The sequence below is a fragment of the Alnus glutinosa genome, chromosome 3, assembly GCF_958979055.1.
Source record: "Alnus glutinosa chromosome 3, dhAlnGlut1.1, whole genome shotgun sequence".
NCBI lineage: Eukaryota > Viridiplantae > Streptophyta > Magnoliopsida > Fagales > Betulaceae > Alnus > Alnus glutinosa.
Genome location: NC_084888.1, coordinates 7,483,577 through 7,507,472, shown reverse-complemented (window position 1 = coordinate 7,507,472; position 23,896 = coordinate 7,483,577). Strand labels below are relative to the sequence as shown.

General features: G+C 38.3%; 3 protein-coding genes across 3 annotated transcripts; 2 read left to right on the top strand and 1 right to left on the bottom strand.

The window, feature by feature from the left end:
- The first annotated feature begins 157 nt into the window (after nucleotides 1–157).
- On the top strand, nucleotides 158–2,070 carry LOC133862541 (2-methylpropanoate--CoA ligase CCL4-like). Its single transcript, XM_062298373.1, has one exon. It carries the CDS (start codon nucleotides 251–253, stop codon nucleotides 1,916–1,918), a length of 1,668 nt encoding a protein of 555 aa, XP_062154357.1. The 5' UTR covers nucleotides 158–250; the 3' UTR covers nucleotides 1,919–2,070.
- Nucleotides 2,071–9,897: 7,827 nt separating this feature from the next.
- On the top strand, nucleotides 9,898–13,074 carry LOC133863052 (abscisic acid receptor PYL3-like). The gene is made up of 3 exons (XM_062299026.1): nucleotides 9,898–10,265; nucleotides 11,085–11,300; nucleotides 12,343–13,074. Exons 1-3 carry the CDS (start codon nucleotides 10,140–10,142, stop codon nucleotides 12,556–12,558), a joined length of 558 nt encoding a protein of 185 aa, XP_062155010.1. The 5' UTR covers nucleotides 9,898–10,139; the 3' UTR covers nucleotides 12,559–13,074.
- A 6,422-nt stretch (nucleotides 13,075–19,496) lies between these two features.
- On the bottom strand, nucleotides 19,497–22,622 carry LOC133864350 (pentatricopeptide repeat-containing protein At4g01030, mitochondrial). The gene has a single exon (XM_062300650.1). The coding sequence runs from the start codon at nucleotides 22,543–22,545 to the stop codon at nucleotides 19,726–19,728; it is 2,820 nt and encodes a 939-aa protein (XP_062156634.1). The 5' UTR covers nucleotides 22,546–22,622; the 3' UTR covers nucleotides 19,497–19,725.
- Between the last annotated feature and the right edge of the window lie 1,274 nt (nucleotides 22,623–23,896).

The window sequence follows — 23,896 nt, the reverse complement described above, 5'->3', positions numbered from 1 at the left end:
GCTTTTAAGTTTAAAAGTAACTGTTTTATTTATTTATAAGTAACGTTTGTGTATATTTAAGAGAGTATTTAGAAGAAAAGGAGTTCCTTTTATAGCTAACTGCACTTTCATTAATTGTTTTAACAAATTTATAAATAATTCCGACACATATTTGTCTCTCCCTCACACACTCTGATCTCTCTCTGTCTCTCTGTCTCTCTGCTTGATTTTTTGGTCCAATTAATACCTCACACAGAAAAGCCAGGAAATAATGGAAGAATTGAAACCAAGGCCAGCAAATTCATCACCTCTAACCCCACTAGGCTTCTTGGAAAGAGCAGCTACTGTGTATGGTGATTGCCCTTCTACTGTCTACAACAACACCACCTACACGTGGTCGCAGACCCACCGTCGATGTCTCCAAGTGGCCTCGTCGATCGCTTCGCTCGGCATCAAGAGGGGCCACGTTGTGTCCGTTGTGGCCCCCAACGTCCCCGCCATGTACGAGCTCCACTTCGCTGTCCCAATGGCCGGGGCCATCCTTAACAACATCAACACCCGCCTCGACGCCCGCACCATCTCCCAACTCCTGCGCCACAGCGAATCGAAGCTCGTCTTCGTGGACCACCTCTCTCGCTCTCTTGTCCTGGAAGCCCTCTCTTTGTTGCCACCCAACACCCAACGCCCTCTGCTCGTCCTCATCACTGATCATGATGGTGATGACCGAGATTCCTCATCAGCCGTTGAATTTTGCTGCACCTACGAGATCCTGGTGGAGAAAGGTGATCCTGAGTTCAGGTGGGACCCACCGAGCAGCGAGTGGGACCCGATGGTGTTAAACTACACCTCGGGTACAACCTCTTCCCCAAAGGGGGTGGTCCACTGCCACAGGGGGATCTTCATCATCACCGTTAACTCTCTCATCGACTGGGCCATCCGAGAGCGGCCCGTCTTCTTGTGGACCCTGCCCATGTTCCACGCTAACGGGTGGAGCTACCCGTGGGGCATAGCAGCCGTAGGTGGGACCAATATCTGCCTCCGTAAATTCGATGGACCCACCATCTTCAGCCTGATTAAAGAACACGGTGTCACTCACATGTGCGGTGCTCCTGTGGTGCTCAACATGCTAACAAGGTCTCCCCAAAACCAACCGCTCCAAAACCCGGTTCAGATCCTCACAGCCGGAGCTCCACCACCGGCCGCGGTGCTCTATCGGACCGAGTCACTGGGTTTCGTGGTGAGTCACGGGTACGGGTTGACAGAAACGGCAGGACTCGTCGTGTCGTGCGCGTGGAAGCCGCAGTGGAATCGGTTGCCAGCGAGTGAGAGGGCCAGGCTGAAGGCCAGACAAGGAGTGAGGGCTATCGGGCTGACGGAAGTGGACGTGGTGGATGCCGAGTCAGGAGCGAGTGTGAAACGAGATGGGTCAACAGTCGGTGAAATTGTACTGAGAGGTGGGTCGGTGATGCTGGGTTATCTCAAAGACGCCGAGGGGACCTCCACGTGCATGAAAGAATCGAATGGTTGGTTTTACACAGGGGATGTGGGAGTGATGCACCCAGATGGTTATTTGGAGATAAAAGATCGATCAAAGGACGTGATCATAAGCGGCGGAGAAAACTTGAGCAGTGTGGAAGTGGAGTCGGTGCTGTATACGCATCCGGCGGTTAACGAGGCGGCCGTGGTGGCTCGGCCTGATGAGTTCTGGGGCGAGACGCCTTGTGCGTTTGTGAGCTTCAGAGATGAGGCCGGGTCCACTCGGAATCCAACTGAGAAGGAGATTATGGATTTTTGTAGGGCTAAGTTACCGCACTACATGGTGCCCAAGACGGTGGTGTTCAAGGATGAACTGCCCAAGACGTCCGCTGGGAAGATTCTTAAGTTTGTGCTCAGGGAGATTGCCACGGCCATGGGCTCGTCAAGGGCGAGTCGGATGTAGAGCGAAGGAGTACTTGATCAGTTGACTAGCTCGAAGTTTATAAGTTGGCGACTGCATGGGTGAAGCTTAATTGTTTCTGGCATTTGCTTAATTAATTAATATTGCGTTAATGCATGTCACGATACTTTGAATAATATATAGTACGATTAGCATGAGTGAATGTATTGACAAAAAGAAATATACGTAATTTTCAGCATTGCAGTGGACAGATTCAAATAGTTGCGGGCATGCATATATGAGTCCAATTTAATTGCGTGGAAAACTATATATTCATCCAAAAAAAAAACTACTGCGTGGAAAAATATTTTGAAACATAGTTTTCGCGTCAACTTAAGACGAACCAATTATCCATGTCAAATTGGGTAAAGAAAAGACATGGTTAGTGACCAGGAGATTTCAACCTCCAGCCCCGAAATCAGAGGATGGTCAAAGGTTGTGGGTTTTGAATGAGTTTGTAGAATTGGAGGTGGGCTTGGTTGAGTTTATTTTTGAGTCAAGAGAATTGAATTTGTAGAGCCTAACAAGTGGACCTATCCTAAACTTGTACAGGGCCAGGGCTTTCCAAGCCCAAATACGAAACCGAAAGTAGATAGAACAGACAAAATCAAAAGAAAGAGTTCTTTCTACCTTTCTCATCTTAATTATCAGAGTTTAATTAGATGAGAGATATATCATGAATTTAATTGGATTATTCATTTAAAAAATATGATATTATAAGTTCAAATCTGAACGTACATGCAACATGAATAGGTGTACAATCGATCGCTAGCCATTTGTAGCAAATTAAAATATGAGTTTTAGTCTTTGGATAATGAAAAAAAAAAAAAGAAAAAAAAAAGAAAAAAAAAAAGGAAAAAGTACTGGCTCAAAGAAGGAAGAAAAAAAACATCAACATATATTCGATCTGGGATCCCATTGGGTATATTCCTTTTCTAATCTCTCTAGCTTTCCCCGTGAAGAAGACGTGGATTACTTTGACTAAAAAGCTAGAAACACACCTTATCGATCGATCAGTTATCCGATCCGGCCCTAATAAGTGTGGCCTTGGCCCATGGGCCCCCCAGCGCCCCGTCTCCTCCACTGAATTGAAAGAGTTCGTCGATAGCGATGTTTCGTTTGTTAGCGGAATGGTTCAATGAGAGCAAAGATTTCTGTACGTGATATCATGAGGTCTGCTATATTCTTGACCGCAAGCTTGGAAGCCATGCTGCCACGAAATGACACGGACCCCTCGACCATGCATGCCTTGAAGGCCCTTGATTGTGACTTTCCCGTTAGGTGGGAAACGACAGAAAGTTTGGTCCAACAATTTGTCGCAGTACTAGCCAGTCGCCAGTAGCCAGTAGCCAGTAGATAAGCTTCGTGTGTGGTTTCTTATTAATTAAAACTCCTTTTTCTGCAATGCTTCCGTATTCATATTTCTTACCATTATTACAAACTTTAGCAAATTCGTCTCTAGCTAGCTACCCCAAAAGCAGCTTTTGTTATTGCGGTGGTCTAAGTTTATCCACATTGGCGTTTTCTTTTGGCAAGAATGTATATGAGAGTATGAGATGCCGTACGTCGTCACTAGAGATTCTTCGATATCAACGTATATATTATTCTTCTTTCAGAACATGCATGCAATCATATACATGCATATCTTTAATTAATGGTTTCGCTGGATATTTGAGGGACAATAATACGTTGTTGTTTAGTTTCAAGGAAGAAGAAGAAAAATGCTGCAGATCGATACACGAACTGCATGTTGTCTGAGTAATTATGGCCAAACAGCAAATGTTTACACGCTTTGGCCGGTTTTTTTGGGAAACTCGTGTCTTTCTTAGATAAAACATGATCAATAAGATCGATCAGATACTGCTAAATTCTAAGAAAGTGTTGTTGGAGGGGGGGGACTAAGGCTAGCTAGCTGCTTAGAAGCTTAGAACTACTCATGGAAAAGACAGTATAGTATTCAATGAAATTGTATGCTTAGGGATGGAAATTCCTTTTTGGTAAATGATCCAATTATAACTTTGTTGGAGCAGTGCTCCAACAAGTTTGCAGCCAATTGGGGTTCGAAAAGTGGCAAGAAATGGAAGCTTAGAAGAGCTAGAATGGTCTTTGTCCCAACAATGTTTGGTCTGTCCAATTGCATAGCCCCACGTACACACACACATATAATATATATATATATATATATATATAAACTATAAAGTCATTGATGTCTTGTTTTCGTAGTGCAGTATGCCTTGTCCAATGGGGAATCTAAATGGGCCACTTGAGAAATATATGTCTTTATTGGATTAGGACCACTTGGCATCACCGCATATCTCAAACAGTACTAATTTTCACTGTATTTTCCTGTGTTTGATTTAATTGATCGATTGCCTTTTTATTTTTTGTCATTGGGTGCATATGCATGGCAACCTCTATTTTAATATATATATATATACCGTATAAAAGAGTTCACTCAGAGTCGACTCACATGCATATTTTTTTGTAACTTAATTCTCATTAGGGGTTTTAGGCATGCTTTGAGAATTAATTAATTAAGTGATCGACTACTTTCATTATGTCGTAACCCCAACCTTTGTCCTGAAGATATGATCATTAAAGGAAATTAAATGGAGACCATCAGTTAAGTCATTAAACATAATTATATTTTTGGATTTCATCGTATATATATATATATATATATATATATGTATATATATATATATATATATAGCACTTGATTTTGCTCACCTTCCATTAATTCAAATAGCTCAACTTTAATGACTCCAATCTTAAGTTAGATAGTAAACACAAAGCAAAATGAATCCAAAAGATAAACATAGCCCTAAAAAATTGTTTGCACTCAATAGATCGATCCAATTCGAATCTATCAAAACCAATATCCGAACCACTTGAGGGATCAAAAGGGATTGGTTTAATTTGTATCAATTCAGCAAAGTACAGTGCCCATCATTCTTTTTTCCTTTTTTTCTTTGAGCAAGCAACAACATCCTTTCCAAAGGGCTAGCCACTTTTGCTTAATTCTCTTGGATCTCTTCCCTTTTACCACATTCTTAATGGGAGGTCGGTGAGCTCACTGAGCTATATATATATATATATAGATATATAGATATGGCGTATGCTGTTTCATGTTTGCTTAGTGGGCTTCCTTAAAATATTGCCAAAATTGCGGTCGTGCATTATATAATATAATATGTGTGGGAAGAGGGATCGGAGAGATAGGAACGTTGAACGTGGACAATGGACATGGAGAAGAGGACAAGAAGGCTGGATCTGAGCCCACTTGCTAGCTAGCGGCAAAGACGTCCTAGTGGTCCCCGTATCTCTGAGATGCCTCCAATATCACTCGGACCTAACCCATGCCTCCCACACAACACAAAATCAAATGCAATGTTGCCAAAACAATCTGACATCCCTTTTGACTCCAAACCCATGTGATAAGAGACCCCTCCCCCCACCCCCTGACCCGTATGTAATTCTTATATATATATATATATATATATATATATATATATATATATATATATGGGGCAAAGACACCTGCTAATTTAAATGAGTCGTGTTAGGATTGAAAGATTTGATCGGTTTAGCTAAATAGTTCGTGTCAAGTTGACCCCTGAGTTGACCCGGCACGAACTTGACATTCCAACACGACCTATTTATTAAATGGATTATGTTGGTCAGGTCAGGTCAATCCAACATGGCATGTTTATTAAACGGGTTAACGAGTCGTATCATGACACCTACTAATTTAAATGTGTCGTGTCAACTGTCAAGGTTAAGATATTTGATCTGTTTAACTAAATGGGTTGGGTTTACCCGTGAGCCGACCCAACATGAATTGCTAGCCTTGTGCAACTATAACTTTTGATTAAATTACATTTTTTCACAAAATTTTTGGATGGCTTTCTATATATATATTACTCAGAAAAGACCTTATAAATTGTATCTCAATTGATATTTTGGCAGATATATGAACTAACAAATAATTACACTTAGGATAAGTTTATTTCTCAATTTGAGTTGAATTAAGTTTTTTTTAATTCAATTTGTTAAATTGACATTTATTCTTAAAGCATGTGAAATTTTTTAATAAAACATTAAATTTTTATATGTAATTTTTAAAAATGTACATGAGAATGACACATTTTAAGAATATATATCAAATTGATAGATTGAATTGGAAAAGTTAAAATTTTCTCTAATCCAATTTGATGAAAAATCTAATCCTTTAGTCTAATTACTCATATGAATTAATGGGAAAGAAATAAGATATACATAGATTAGTAATAGTTTTAATCACTAAACGTGGTTAGGTTTGAGCAAGTTTTAGAACATGCTTACAAAATTGGCTCAATTTAGATAAGACAGATTGGACTCGGTTAGTGGCCGGATTAGGTAGCATCCTAGCTTTGTGGACAGACAATATAATCAATTTTAAATTAATGTGGGCGGTGTATGATAAAATTATAAAATTAAATGAATTTTAAAAAGGAGGGATATATATATATATATATATATATATATATATATATATTACTTTGTGCCTACTTGGTCATATTAAAATCCACAAACTGCCTTTTCATCCTTTCATGACTTGACATGTGGCCCTCCTGCTCCAACAGCCTCTATCTGCGGTTCAAAACAACCCGATAAAATAATAATTGAATAAAAAACACCCTAGTTCAGTTTTTGCTCAGAGTCGGTCATGAGGCCTGAATGTGGCCCAGATGACAGCGACTTCAACGTGCGCACAGCAACGATGGAAATCCTCTGTTTTTTTTTTTTTACAACAGATTTTGAGTTTTTAAATTTTAAATTTTAATTTGGTCAATTTTAATACACAATAGATTTTAAATTTAATACCTTGACTTTTTTAATACGTTTTTCAAATTCTTGGTAAGGATATGCATATAAGGGTTCGATTGGGTTTGCGATTTCAAAAAACTGCGATTTAAAATCACGATTTTAAAATGTGCGATTTGAAAAAAATGATTTTTAAAAACGCAGTTAAGCTTTGGCAAAATCACAGTTTAGCATTTAAAATCGTAAATTAACCTTTAAAATTTTGCGTTTTCAAAAAGTATCATCTTACCTGCGATTTGGTTTAAAATTGCACTTATTATCTATGAAATCGCAATCTCAAACGCACTCTAAATTAATGATAACGGGTTTTGGAACATTATCTTTGATTCTTTAATTGTACGTGGAAGTCAAATATATAATGATTGTCAAATGACCATCATCTAAGCATATGCAAACATCAATATGGGTATAAATTTTTTACAAATTGAATTATAAGAAAGAAAAAAAATTAATCCAACCTCTAAAAGTATTATAAGTTTCTTAACACGTGAAAAACGCTTATTTTCTTAATAAAAATTGTTATAACAGCTTTTTGGTATGGTGTGAACGGCACGTTCTTTGATATTCTTCACGTTCCTAAGAATGTTGCAAAACAACTAAAATCAATAGATCCTTACGGAGATCTCACTCTCACTCCGATGCCTAAGTCAATATCTGAGAGAAAAATATGTTCAATGCATAAGAATTCAGTTTGTGTTTATACCTGGCATAAGAGACTATGTATAGGCTACGAGGTAGAGGTTAACCTGAATTAGGTCTTCTACTTCAACTTAACCTATGAGCGCTGTCAGAGTTTGATTTTGACTTCGATTCCTTATCGGACGTAGGATATAGTTTGGATCTTTAGGGTGATTCCAAATCTTTAGGGATTAGATTTGTTCCCGGATCTTCAAGATCTAATTTGACTCGGATTGTGACTTCTATCAAAATTCAACTTGGAGTAAGGTTCTAATATAATCCGAATTTTGTTGGGATGAGACTGATATCTCAGTTCTCGGAACTTGCTTGTCTCGAGCCTAGGCTGGATAAGCTGAATCTCCATCCCAAGATGTCTATATTCTTGGGATTTAATCTGAATGTACCTCACATTGTGTATTTTCGGAAACAGCCTTTTTTCGGGGACAACTAATTTGGGCGTCTATCTCCATAGATAGGTCTATTTGGAAATTTTGTTGTCTTGACTTGAGGCCCGTAATTCTCCATAGGCAGGTGCAAGCATTGGGGCTCGATCATTTTCAGATAGACCGGTGAGAGTGGGATTATTCCCAACACAACTTTCACTACGTGAATCACAAGGTACTTTAATAGCACTATATGGAATATGTGAATATTTAATTTTTGTCATTTTAACATTTGGTGGGGGCGTTACAAAGGGGAGAGAATCTCATGTGATAATATCATGATGTTATTGGGTTTGCGAATAGTGGCAAAGCCAATATTTTTGGTTCACAGCGGTACAAGATTAAAAGATAAAGTTAAACAAAGTTGATTAAAAATATTAAAGAATATACCCAACACAATAAATAAACAATTCAACCTCATCATATTTTATAATTTTTAAATATATTATCTTTATAGTTTTTCTTACTTTATTATCATATTTTATGTTCTTTGTCATCAATGTTTTTCACATTGAAAAATATATGGCCAATTTAATTTCTTTGTATATTTAAATACATTTCCACCCATCTTAGAAAAGTTATAGTGAGCTATAATATGAGAATTATCTTTTATAATTTTCCTTTTTTTTTTTAAATAAATTTTGAAAATAAAATATAGACAAGAAATATAAATGGGAAGATTTATATTTAAAGATATCAAAAGATATAAGTGGAAGGGCTACTTTGCTATATAATAACATATAATTTACGAATTAACTATAATCAACTTTGTAAAACATTTTTATAACTGACATTCATTGAGTGAGGCTCTCAATAGGAAAATGAATATAACATGTTATATTTTTCTTAACGAATCATTTAAGAACATACATTTCAGCCTATTTATTGTCCTTCTGCATTATGTTTGGAATTCAAATCTTCCTTTTATAAAACTATTTTTCTTTTTTTTTTTTTTCTTTTTTTCGGTGCTTTAGAAAGTAGATAACATCCTTGGTGGTCATTTATCTACATAATCTCAAATTATTTTTTCAATCCTTTTAAGCGGGCCAAGGGGTCATTTGTCTTCTCTCGTCTATCCCTTACTAGTGGCTACGCCTTTGTCAACGTGCCTTAAATTTTAAAAAGGTCTCTCAAAAGTTAGGGTCCTAGGTACATGGGCCCAACATGACTTGTCAATGAAATTTATAAGATATATGGTTAACAAAAAAAGAAAAAAAAAATGGTTAAAAAGAGTGTTAACTTTGAGCTTGGTTATTTCCTTGAGGTCTTTCGTTTTGTTTTCTATTTTCTATTTTTTTTTTTAAAAGTTGTTTTTAAAGTCATGTAACTTTTCATATAAACTAGGTTTAAATTTTAAGAAAATTACACTCATAATAATCTTTTTTTGTTTGTGTAAGTTGTTTTCTATCCTCACATGCTTTTTTTATTAATTATATTAAAAAATAATTTTCTTGGAATATAGATGTCAATTGAAATGAGGGAAATTAGAAAGAGATGGTGTTAGGTGAGTAAATGGGGCCCCGAATTTTCTATATAGAGGCAGAGGGAGTTGGGTTGGGCGGACATTTGGGTCATTTTTGCTCCAATCATTATTATTATCCCCAAGCTTTTGATAATTCATTTTATTTTTGGTAAAAAAAAAAAGTGATAATCTTCCTTATTTTGGCCATCCAAACACCATCCCCACTTGTTTGACTTTATCTAGCCCACTAGCTGAGTGCTGGTCACGCAAGTCACTCTACTTTTCCCCAAACGACAGAGCATAAGACACTGTGGCCACAAAAAAACACCCAACCACTTGCGACAAACGCTTTTTATTTTATTTATTTTATTTGATCGTTTTTCAACTTCTCTGAAGCGTGAAAGAATAAAAAATTACTACAAGATAAAGCACTTTTTCCTCAAAGCAAACAGAGAATAGGGCCAATAGGCCCAATGAGAGGCCGAGCAATGCGTTGCTTTTGAACAATATAAAATAAACTATTGTCGGTGGATTCGTAGATTTTTGACAGAGATCTCTCAAGGTTCGTTCGTTTTCTACTCCACAACCAAAAAAAGTTGAAAAAACCTCTGCAACCCAAAGCTTTCAGCTCAGGCTTATCTTTATCCGCCTCTCTGGAACCATCTGCTCCATCTAGAGAGAGAAGCGGTTTGGAGTTCTGGAGAGAGAAGATAGATTGTGAGAGAGAGAGAGAGAGAGAGAGAGAGTGAGTGACTGAGTGGGTGAGTTATCAAAAATGAATCGTGGTGATGCTTTTAGCGCTATAGAGTTGGAGTACATAGGCAGGCACCACAGACACGAGCCCAGAGAGAACCAGTGCACCTCAGAGCTGGTCAAGCACATCAAAGCGCCTGTTCACCTTGTAAGTTTACTCTGAACCGTCCGATCGGAAATTCCCGTCGGATTCTTTTCGAAATGGGGGCTGTTGACGATTGTTTTGATTTGTACGACTTTTTGCAACATGTTGCAAGGATTTTGAGGGGGTTTTACTTTGTGGCTCGTTGGAGATCTGGGTATTTCAGGTGGATTTTGAGTGGGTTTTTGTTTCGCTCCTCATGGTTTTCTTGTTGGGGTTACTTCTTCTTGGTTACTTTTTTTTGGGTCCCTCTGTCTATATGTGAATGATTTTTTAATTTTGAGTTTTGTCTCAAATGGTTCAGATTTGTGCAAATTCTTAGTATATGGTGGGTGATAGGCTTCTGGGTTTCCTCAAAATTTGGATTATATTGTCAAATTAGATGCTTTTAAGGTTATTAGCTTAGCTTTTATGTAGTTTAGTTTTCATGTGGAGTCTGGATGCAAAGCTTTATGTAGGTAAAATAATTAACTTCAAGGATTTGAGGTTTAATTCATCTTTCCAAGTGATGGAATCTTTATGTAAGTTTTCACTTTTTTCATTAATTTGTTTGGGGAAAAGATGCAGGCACGGGTAAAGACTCAAATTTGAAAGTTCGATTTTGCATTAGTTTGCACCTAAGAAAAACAAAGTCCACTCATACTTGAGGACTCAAACTTTCATTTCCTTTTTTTCATTGCTATGGCAAGGAAGTGGACTATATATATATATATATTCTCTCTGAGCGACGACAAATGCTTTGTTGAAATTAGATAATTGCCTTTTGCGCTTATGTGATTGTTTTTCAACTTATTGAGTTGTTAATATGACTATTTCTTCATTCAGGTGTGGTCGTTGGTAAGGAGATTTGACCAACCCCAGAAGTACAAGCCCTTTGTTAGCAGGTGTGTGGTGAAGGGGGACTTTGGCATTGGGAGTGTCAGAGAAGTGAATGTTAAATCTGGGCTTCCTGCCACAACAAGCACTGAGAGGTTGGAACTTCTTGATGACAATGAGCACATTCTTGGCGTCAAGTTTGTTGGTGGTGATCACAGGCTAAGGGTATGGTTCTTTTCAAATACCTTTTTTTTTTGGTCAATGTTGTTCACTTTCTTCATTCATTGGCCCGTCTAAGTATGAATTACAACTGTGTAATGTGTAGAGTCACTAGAATAAGTTTGGCACGCAGGTATGGTTTAGGTGAATGCAAAGTTTACCATTGCTTTTAAAAAACCGCACTACATTAAAGTGCATTGAAACGTTCTGTAGTTTGTAGCTGGTTTGTTGTGGGAGGTTAGGTTTTCTGTCATTATTTATTCAACAATATTTTTCCGTTAGCTCTCAGTATGGGCTGAATTTCCCTTGTGCTTCTGGAAATTATTTTGGATGACTACTTATATGAATGACAAGCCAATTCGCATATTGCGTGCTTTCATAATCCATCTGTCATTTTAATTGCACATTTGCCAAATTGGAGATATGGGCTATAATTATTTGTGAACGTCTCAACTTGACTGCCTGGAACTTAGAATATGGACTTTGAGTAGATTGATAACTGAATTCACAAAAGAGGATTTGATAAATGGAATAACAACCCATGGCGTGTTACACTTGTGCAGGCAGAATGCCATCTGAAATTAACTGAGAAACTGTTTGATGAACAACCTACAAATGACTAATAATGGTTTTAAGGGGGAGGAAGGCATGTTGTTTTTTCTTGGATATTTGATATGTTCGACTTTCGTAAATTTCTATCTTTGCACATGTACAGGTTACAAATATAAGGCAGCTTCTTCTGCGGAGTTGAGTTTTACTTTACTTGTAACCATTGTTTGGTAGGTTAGTTTCGAATAGGGACCATGAGGTGTGCTGACATCCTTTTAATGAATTCTTCATCCTTTCTGTTTAAAGAAAGTGATTTTGAAAACAAATAATGACAGTTTGGGAAATTGTATGAACGGAAGCCATTGATACTTGCCATCTTATATGCACTTGAATTCTCTGATAGGATTGTTAAATTGATCGCTATGTTACATGTGCTGCTGTAATTTTGCTGTAAATAAGAGCTTTCTGACCTGTCTAAATTTCTTCCTTACACTTGCAGAACTACTCTTCCATCATTACGGTACATCCAAAGGTTATTGATGGAAGGCCAGGGACACTAGTGATTGAGTCCTTTGTGGTGGATGTGCCTGATGGAAACACCAAGGATGAGACTTGTTACTTTGTCCAGGCGTTGATCCGGTGCAATCTGAAGTCATTAGCCGATGTCTCAGAGAGGATGGCTGTGCAGGACCGAACTGAACCCATCAATCTTTAGTGGATGTGGAGCCGGGACAAATGTGTCGTGACGACTACATTTTTATACGATCCGAGGGCTTTTTTATTCTGGTGCCGTCTAGAGAGTGGCAGGAGCTGTCCTTCCATGTTCACACAAGTTTTGCATACATTGCTGGCTGTTGTTTTGCCATCTCATGGGGATCATTACTCTCTCTTTCCTTCTGCTTTTTCCTGTTTGTTTGCTGGGGTTTCTCTTCTTTCAATGTCCGAAGGACGAGTTTCCCAAGTTTTTTGTTAAGTTCCCCATGAATGGATGTCGGAAAGCTCCTTTCTGCTGTTATATTTCTTGGGTTTTGTTCATGGTGGTACTTAATACTACTATGGTTATTTGTAAATAGTCATGTTGGAAAGAGGTGACTATGGACCTGGGGTTTTCTTCTTGTAGTTGCAGTTTCTAGGGGCAGGGAGGATTGAGGAGAGGACCTTTGGCTAGCGCTTTGTTGTTTGTTTTGTATATTCTGTGTATTTTTAATAAATTATCGCAAATTTCTATTGATGTTATTTTCCACTGTATACTAATAGAAGTGTTTAATGAAAAGACTCATTTGAGGTGCCACCCGGTGTCACCGATGGGCTTCTCATAATTGCTTGTCCGATTGTGTAACAGATTATCTGTTACTTCAGTATTTCAAGGAAAAAAGAGAAAGAACAATAGAATATTTGAGAGAAGAAACTACTAAAAGATTGAAGAAAGAATGGCAACAATTTCATTCATAGAACTTGGCAATTCGAGGAGCCAATATACCTATGTATCAACTCTGTTTACAACAAGATTGAATGAATGCTTCTACCAACTCTCCTTTCACTTTTACCCTAGCATGCCAATAGAATAACGAACTCTACTATTACAACCATTAAACGTTACCGTTTTACAACTCAACTAATAACAGAACAACTAACAACAACTAATTGATCCATCTAAGCTCTTCTTGCGCCAGCTTCTTATTCATAAAGCCACCACATAGCAACCCTTTAAACCATGTGTCATGATCCAGAGAAAACATGTTACAATACCCTCCTCATTTAAAGCACCTTGCCCACAAGGTATGGTTAGGCTTGGGCGAAGGCATGAAAAGACTCCCAAGTGGCATCCTCAACAGATTGACCTTCCCACCTCACCAAAACTTCAATGAAAGGTCTATTATTCTTGGGACTGGATCGGCGGTCAAGAACAACACTAGGTTCAGGCTGCAAAACTCCATCCGAGTTTACTGGAGGCAAAATAGGAATAAACACTGTAGTAGTTCCCAGTTTAGGCTTTAATTGGGACACATGAAAAACATGATGTATCTTAGACTGTGGCAGTAGCTGCAACTCATATGCTACCTCTCTGACCATTCTGAGTATAGGAAAAGGTCCATAAAACCTTGGAGACAGCTTCAAAGATTTCCGAGCAACAACAGACAACCTGAGATATACCAACTGCCCCACCTCCAAAACTTTGTCACTCCTGTGAAGATTAGCATACTGCTTCATATGTTGCTGAGCTTGATGCAGATTATGTTGAAGAAGGCTGAAAATTTGTTCCCAAGTGCGAAGTAACTCATCCACATCATGCACTTTGGTAGTACCGGAAACATAGGATAACAGCCGTGGGGGAGGAACACCATAAACAACCTCAAATGGTGTCATTTGAATTGCTGCATTCCATGTTGTGTCGTACCAAAATTCAGCCCAAGGCAGCCAAGAAAACCACTTCTTCGGTTGATCCTGAGCAAAGCACCTGAGATAATTCTCCAAACTCTTATTCACTATCTCAGTTTGGCCATCCGATTGAGGATGGTAGCTGGAACTCATCTTTAAAGAAGACCCTTGAAGCTTGAACAGCTCCCTCCAAAAAATACTTGTAAAAACTGAATCTCTATCTGAGACAATTGAAGATGGTATGCCATGTAACTTGAGAACATTGGCAGTAAAAACTTGGGCCACCTTTGCAACAATAAAGGGATGAGCAAGAGCAGAGAAATGGTTATACTTGGATAACCGATCAACAACCACGAATATCACAGAATAGCCATTAGAAAGAGGCAGCCCTTCCACAAAATTCATGCTAATATCAGTCCACACGCGACCTGGAATTGGTAAAGGCTGAAGAAGACTTGTAGGAGAAAATGTATCATATTTGTTCTGTTGACACACAGAACACTCGTGAATAAAATTCTTCACATTTTTCTTCATTCCCTTCCAATAAAAGTCTCTGTGAGCCCTCTTTACTGTTCTTTCATAACCTGAGTGTCTAGCCATTGGATCACAATGAAGATACTGTAATACCTTTAATTTAAGATCAAGATTGTCTCCCAACAGGATACACCCTTTATACAGTAACAACCTAGCATCCATGGAATACTTAGAAGTATTCAAATTGTTAGAATTCCACTTATCTATGAGCTGCTTCAATTTAACATCTAGTTGATACTTGAGTTTAATTTCCTGCACCCCAGTAGCAGCAGGAATGGATATTAGGGAAATGCTGGGGTCATCTTCCCACCCTTATCGTCGAGATAGAGCATCTACAACTCTATTTTCACTTCCTTTCTTGTATTTCACTGTAAAACTGTAGCCCAACAACTTGGTAATCCATTTTTGCTGAAAAAGGATACCCACTTTCTGCTCCAACAAGAATTTAAGGCTCTGCTGATCTGTTTTGACAACAAAGGTTTACTCGAGAAGGTATGGCCTCCATTTTTGCACTGCAGTGACTAGTGCAAAAAGTTCTTTCTCATATGTGGACATATGCAAAGCCCCACCTTTCAATGCTTTATTGAGAAAAGCAATTGGCCTCTGTTCTTGCATAAGAACTGCACCAATTCTAGCACCACTAGCATCACATTCGATTACAAAAGCTTGAGAAAAATTAGGAAGTGCTAACACTGGAGCTGTAGTTACAGCTTCCTTCAATTTTTGGAAAGCAAGCTCGGTTTCAGCAGTCCAATTGAAAGATTTTTTTCATAGCATATTAATAAGAGGAGCAGCAATCGAGCTATAACCTTTGATAAATTTCCTGTAGTAACCGGTTAGTCCAAGAAAGCCTCTCAAAGACTTAACTATATTAGGAAATGGCCACTCACTCATGGCTTGGATCTTCCCGAGGTCAGCTTTCACTCCAAATTCTGATACCACATGACCCAAATACTCCACCTCTTTACATCCAAAGCGGCATTTAGATTTCTTTACAAACAACTGATGCTTCCGAAGGATAGCCAAGGTAGTTTCCAAATGCGGCAAATGAGGAGCAAAATCACTGCTAAAAACCAAGATGTCATCGAAGAAAACCAAAATGAATTTTATAAGATGAGGCCTAAAGACATCACTCATAAGGCTTTGGAATGTTGAAGGCGCATTGGTTAGCCCAAAAGGCATAACCAGAAATTCATAATGTCCTTCATGCGTACGAAAGGCAGTCTTAGGAATGTCATTCTCCTTCACCTGAATCTGGTGATATCCGAACCTCAAGTCCAGCTTAGAAAACCACTTAGCTGCCCATAATTCTTCCAACAATTCATCCACAACCGGGATGGGGAACTTGTCCTTAACTGTAACCTTGTTAAGGGACCTGTAATCTATGCACATACGCCATGTGCCATCAACTTTTCTGACTAAGAGAGCATGAGAAGAGAAAAGGGCTATTGCTGGGTCTTATTACACCAGTTTGCAACAAAATTTTTAACTATTTTTTCAATTTTTGTTTTCTGATAAACGGATATAGGTAAGGTCTTATCGAAACCGGTTGAGCCCCCTCCAACAAAGGTATTTGATAATCATGCTGCCTCGGTGGTGGAAGTTCTGTGGGCTCCTGAAAAACATTCGAAAACTGCTGCAGAAGTGTGCCCAAAGAAATGGAAGACTCAGCTGCTACCAACTGCAAGTTCTCATTAGTCTCATCAGATGAATTCATCAACTGCAAAACAACTCCTTTGTTCTTTTGTTGTGAAACCTTAAAAGTATCAGCACTCTCTAGACACCATTCAGCCCCCATCTGCAATCCCTTCAGCAAACATTTAAGACCTCCATAATTAAACTCCATTGTCAAAGTGGCAAAGTCCCACAAAATAGGACTTAACATCTGCAGCCACCGAATACCTAGCACCATATCACTACTGCCAATGGCAAGACAAACAAATTGACCTGAAAAGTGGACCCTTGCATCTTAAGCCCAATATCATCACATCTACTCGGACTTAACACAACTTCACCATTTGCAACCCTTACTTTAACAGAGTCTTGATTATTAGGTATGATACCTGACGGAGCAATAAGTTTGGAGTTCACAAAATTGTGAGTACTCCCCGAATTGATAAGAACGATCATCTTATGATGCTTCAAAAATCCTATTAACCACATGGTTTTAGGTGAAGGGGTGCCTGTAATAGCATTCAAGGAGATTTCGGGCTCCTCTCCTGCCAGCACCTCATAATTCTGTTCATCCATCACTAAAGTAGCTTCATCCACACACTCTTCTTCCAAAGGCTCAATCATAAAGAGCTTAGGAGCTTCACAGACATGGCCACAAAAACATTTGACATCACAGGAAAAACATAACCCTTTTTTTTTGCGTTCCTCTACTTGGGCAGGAGAAATCTTTTGCACAGGAATTGTGGCCTTAGGATTTTCTACCCCTTAGGCACTCCTGACGGCAAAAATTTAGAAGGCCCTTGGAAACTCATCTTGGGGTTGTATGAACTACCACTAGACTGAAAATTTTTATTTTGAACAAAACTCCAGGAACTTTTAGAAGGCTTTCTAGAATTCAAGATTAATTCTTCTTGAATCTTGGCCAATGAGTAAGCATCAGTCATGGTTTTGGGGTTAAACATCCGCACAGGTAAACAAATATCATCACTTAACCCACCCAAAAAACAACTAATTCTCAAATGATCTAGTAATCCTTAAACACGATTAGCTAAATACTCAAACTGGGATTTATATTCCTCTACACTCCTTGATTGTTTCAACTTAACTAGGGTCTCCATGGGATCATCATAGGATCCCGCACCAAACCTAGTTTGTAAAAGGTTTAGAAACTCAGGCCAGGTGGTCAAGACATTGCTACTACGCAACTCTTGATATCAAACTAGCACCTTTCCCTCCAAATGAAACCCAGTAATAACAAACCGCTGTGGGTCAGGGATAACATAGTAATCAAAGAATTGGGTTGAACGGTAACACCAACCTTCATGGTCGTCTCCATTGAATCGAGGAAAGTCCAAACGAAACGGCTTGGTAGAAAAGACCTCGCCACCATCCGAATGCTTTGCCGGAAAAACAGTTACAGGATTTTCTTGACTGCTGGATCCTCCTTGTGCATTCGCGCCAGGGACAGCCGCTGGCCCTTTTCCCTTAATCATCGACTGCATTTCTTGAAACTGATCATTCTGTCGCTGAGCTATCTCTTCCAACGAACGCCGGAGTGCATCCACCATCATCTATAACGTGGACTGCCCATTCTGCAATTCTTGAACTTCTTGGGACATCGATCATGTCTGAGTCATTTTGAGACAAAATAGCAGAAGTAGTGGTTGAAGGTTCTGATACCACTTGTAACAAATCTGATATGTTACTTCAATATTTCAAGGAAAAAAGAGAAAGAACAATAGAATATCTGAGAGAAGAAACTAATAAAAGATTGAAGAAAGAATGGCAACAATTTCATTCATAGAACTTGGCAATTCGAGGAGCCAATATACCTCCGCATCAACTATGTTTACAACAAGATTGAATGAATGCTTCTACCAACTCTCCTTTCACTTATACCCTTGCATGCCAACAGAATAACGAACTCCACTATTACAATCATTAAACACTACCGTTTTACAACTCAACTAATAACAGAACAACTAACAACAACTAACTGATCCAGCTAAGCTCTTCTTGCGCCAGCTTCTTATTCATCAAGCCACCACGTAGCAACCCTTTAAACCACGTGTCATGATCTAGAGAAGACATGTTATAGATTTGTTGGAATTTACAAACAATTTTAAAGGATTTTCATTTATAGAGAATTCCAATCCGTCCCCGAAGCCTTCGGCGATGGGTCATTTTGAGTCTCTTGGCACATATGTGCCAAAAATATGAACTGGAGAGACCTGAGCGATTGAGCCACATCTATGCTAATGATGGCCAAAACCTCTATATTGTTGCATATGTGGTTCAAAGCTGTGAACATTTTGATTGATAAAGGGTTATCAAGCGGATGTTTGTGAAACTTGGCCTCAAATTTGTATATTAATCCCAAAATTTCACAACTCAGACTGTTTTTCAAGTGGTGAGGCTGGAGAGGCATTGGGATAGATCCTTTTTTTTTTTCGTCAAGGAAAAATTTAAAAAGAAAAGAAAAACCCCAGCTTCAAGAAAATGCAGAAATGAATTTTTTTTATTAAAATGTAAACGTAGAAAATAGATGTATTATATTCTCTGTCCTCTAATAGATGTAAATGATACTCATTTGAAACAATCATTACATAGACCAAGAAAATTATAGTTCGACTTTTCAGTTCAAATATGAGAAGTTTAAATGAATAAATGTTTTCTATTGAAACTAATATTTTGAGACAAGAAACAAGACAATTTTCCTTATCTCAAAACTGAAACACAAGGATAAAAAAATTTCTCAAATTCTCACTCAGCTCTCTTGCACACAGTTTTTGTGTCTCTCTTTATTTTCTATGGGGGTTATATTTTTACAAATTGTTTAGCCTCCACAAACCATACTTTCTAGAGCATGAAAGAAGAAGGTGATATTACATCTATGGGGGTTATATTCTTACTAATGACACTAGTTGTACCTAAGAAACTCTTAGGTACAACTAGTGTCATTAATAATACACAGGTCTAAGTGAATTACATAAACCTTTCTATTTACAAGATGCTTGATATAGTTCATCGACACACACATGTACATAAATATCTTTTATTGACATTTTCAAATAAAATTCCTTCCATATCAGGGTACGGTATAGATATGAGACAACCATTACGTGTACAAACTTTAAATTCTGACCATGAAATAAATAAGGATCCTATTCCAATTTGTAGCCTCGCCCCACTCACATGTATCTTCTGCTAAATGCTTTGAGCCAACTGATTCATCGTTGCTAATGCTAAGAGCTTAACGTGATGCTAATGCAGAAAGACATTGACTGTGGCCTCATTACCAGCAGTCATTGCAGGAACACTTTCCTACTCTAAAATGGTGAAATCGAATGCCATCTTTGACGATAATCTCACGTTTCCGTACCAAAGACATATATTTTGCTGCCTTGTGACAGTCAGAACACATTCTCGTGTTCTTAATCACCCTAATGGGTGTACTACTTTCCATCTTCATCAGTCCATAAGTAATTGCTAACTTCTCAGTGTGACTAAGCAGCAACTTTTCCTTCTCAACCTCATCGATGTTCTGATATACGCAGCTGACATCAGGCACATATCCCATTTTCTTCATTTCATGAACCAACTGATATAGCTCGAAATATATCTCTCCTGTATCTGGATGGGGCTTCTCTTCTGCAAAGAAAAAATGAATCCTGCGTTTAATTTGTATCCAGCTCCACACCTGCTGGCTCTTCCCCCCTTCAAGACCCATCGAGTCTTTAAGACGCTCAACATCCTCCCATCTATTTGAAATGGCATATAAGCTCATCATCAAGAAATAATTAGCAGAGTTATATGGTTCTAACTGAAATAGTTTCTTTGCTGCAATCTCCGCATACTCGATGTTTTTATGGATTCTGCAGGATCCAAGAAGAGCGCCCCAAATGGTAGCATCTGGCTCTAGTGGCATATTTTGAATGAAATCCCAAGCTTCATCGAGATAACCAGCTCTCCCTAGAAGATCTACCATACAAGAATAATGTTCAATCGTTGGGTTTATACTATGGTATGTGCTCATTCTATCAAAGTATTTCCATCCTTCATTAACCAAACCTGCGTTCTTGCAACTAGAGAGGATAGCTGTAAAGGTTATAGGATCTGGCTGGATGCCCATCCCACACATCAGATCAAAAAGAGAAATTGCCTCTTTTCCAAGGCCATAAATGGCAAATCCCATGATCATACAATTCCAGGAGGCCAATGTCTTGTTCTGAGTCTTTCTGAAAACCTCATGGGCATTTTTTAGCTTGCCTGACTTGCTGTACATGTCGACAAGTGCTGTGGCTACAAATACATCTTCAATGAAACCATTTTTTATGCTAAAACAGTGTATCTCTCGACCCTGATGTAACAAAGATAGGCCTGCACAAGTTCTAAGTAAGCTGGATATGGTTGCTGAGTTGGGCTTGATACCTTCTTCCTGCATTTGGATGAAAAAGTCAACAGAATCCCTGTAGTTTTCATTCTGTGAACAGCCTGATATTAGAGCCGTCCATGATACCACATTAGGTGATAATCCTGAACTTCTGACGCGATCAATCACAGCCAGAGCTTCCTTACTGCAGCCCCACATTGAATACCCTGAAACCAGACCATTCCATGTCACTAAATCGGGTTTGATTCCTTCCTTTTCCATCTGCTTCAATAGCTTTTCAGAATCTTCAAAAAGGCCCTTGAAGGAATATCCTGATATTAATGAATTCCAAGCAAAAATGTTTCTGTTCTTCATATTATTAAAAACTGCTTGAGCACTAGTTAAGCAATTGTTCTTCACATACATGTCCAGCAATGAAGTTCCTACATATACATCATGGTGATCAAGCCCATTTCTTATCACATAGGCATGAATTTCTTTCCCAAAATTCATGGACTCCAATTCAGTAACTGCTTGAATAGCACTAGTGATAGAGCTTGAATTTGGCATGAAGCCCACACTTCCCATTCTCCTCAAAATTTTCAGGACTTCTTTGTATGAGCCATGAAAAAAGTGGCCTGATAAAAGGCAATTCCAAGTTACGATGTCTGGTTTAACACCAGACACTTCCATTTCATGAAAAAAACCCCAGGCATCTTTCAAACAACCAAGTCCAGCATAACCTGAGATAATCGAATTCCATGAAGTTAAGTTACGATCTCTCATTGACTTAAAAACTGTCTTAGCTAGTTCAAGTTTGTAATTTCTGGAGTACATGCTAATCAGGGAATTGCATATCGGCAAATTTGATTCTAATGCACATCGTAAAACATACCCATGAATTTGCTTTCCTTCATTGAGAGCTCCCATTTTCCCACAAGCTTGCAGTCCTTTCACAATTGTAACAGTCGTGGGTTTCCCACCCGAAAACTTCATTTCACGAAATAAGTCAAGAGCTTCCACCCATCTCTCATTCCGCAGATTTGCCATGATAATCTCATTCCAGAGCAGATCTTCTTTCTCCGGAATTTCGTGGAATACTTGATTTGCACTCTCTATGCCCCAACAACTCGCATAAAACGCGATCAGTGCACACTTCAAATATACATCTAAAACAAAGCCCCTCTTGATCAAACAAGCATGAATCTCCACTCCAAGCCACCAATCCTTTAAACTTGCGCAAATTTTTAGAACCACGGTCAGAACCTTACTGTCAAACACTACTCCTCCACAATGCAACTGCCTGAAAACATCAAGAATTTCACGTGGATCACCCCCAAAACTTCTAAACTCTCCCAAAAAGGAATACCATAAAAGATGGTTCCTCACAAAACCCAGAAAGAATGCCATTGCAGCCGACTTGAAATCACCAAATTCCAAGTAATATGTCACCAAACTGTTTCCCATGGTATCCCAACTCTCCCCCCTGTCAGACATTTTTATCATCTGGGCATGCATCACCTTCACTAAATTCAAAGTTCTTATCTCGCTAAACTCACTTAGAATACAAAAGTCAGATTTCGGCAGAGATGACGGAAGAGAAGCAAGGAATGGGGTTTCAGGGGAAGTGTTGGTGACACCAAGAGCAAGGGAATTGAAGGAATGGCTTTTTTGTGGCTTGTGGGTAAGTGGGCTTTGAAGGAAATCTGGGATAAGGTGGTGAAATGGAGCCAGTATGTCCATGGCAGTTTCAGTGCTCGTAAGTGAAGCGAAGATGGTTTGAGCAGTGAATAAATTGGCGGGTAGGGGAAATTATTGGAAAATTCTCTACTCGATGATGCTGTTTAATTAGATGCTGTCAAGTTTGATTTTTGTGGATAAGGTTTATCCCAACAAAAATGCGCTCTTGAACCGGGCAGTTGCCCGGTCCGAGTTGGACTAGTTGCAATCCGGTCTGGCCAGGCGTGACATACTGGGCATAGCAGGCTATTAGATGATTTGCACAGCTTTTATACAGCAATGTGAGTTTTAACCTCTCCTAATGTTATCTAACATTTTTAAAAAAATAAAAATAAAATAAAATAAAATTAAAACTCACTTTCACATCAGCATTGTTGTGCAATTGTTGTGTAGCTAACATATCTCAGCCGTTCTTTTTGTTAAATTACAACTTATTTAAAAAATTAAGTTAAAATTAATTATTTAATTTATATTTTAGCATTCTTGATCACATATAGACCCAACACATAAAATATTTAATTAAAAAATAAAAAGTGAATGATGAAGATAAAGTTCAAACTTTAATATTATGTTAAATTATCACTTATTCCAAAAGTTTAAGCTTATACAAATGATAAATTTAATCATTTAATTAATACTCTACCACTTTATACTTCATTCCTTATGTTTTTCATATGAAATCATGTGAAACTTCACCGGTATCTTTACACAACAAAATACACTTAAATTCCAATTCGTTGCTATTTATGAAGACAAATGATATTTGTACGTCTCCCGTACATTTTTTTTAAAAAAAAAGTAACCATTCAATTTATAAGACCCATATGTACGTCCTACAAATCTAATGGTTGATTTAAAAAAAAAAAGTACAAAAAATATACATCTAACATATCTCAAGAAACAAACGAACACCGAAAAGTGCTGAGCATACACTTCAAAACGGCCTGAAAAAAGCAATAGGTAGCAATATTATTGGCATTGCATCTTTTGGCTAGAACCCTGCAGAAATCATGACAACTTTTATTCACTCTCCCTAAAGACTTCAGGCTTCTGCTTATTAAGTTAGCACTGAAGCCGGAGGAAGAGTGATCAAATGTTGCCACTGTCTGATCATAAACCGAGCCTTTTGAGGCAAGCTTATCAGGCAGTCTCAGATTGGAAAGAGAGCACATAGTTGGGTTTGGAGACTTCAAAATAAGCCAAATATCAGACAGCAGAAACAAAGCCACAGTCTGACGACAAAAACTATGATATGAAATTACACTCCTGGAGGGGGAAAAAAAGAAAAACCCTCAATTTCTTGATGATCAGAGTATTAACCACAAAGGAAGACTTAAAAGGATCGAAGATGTCT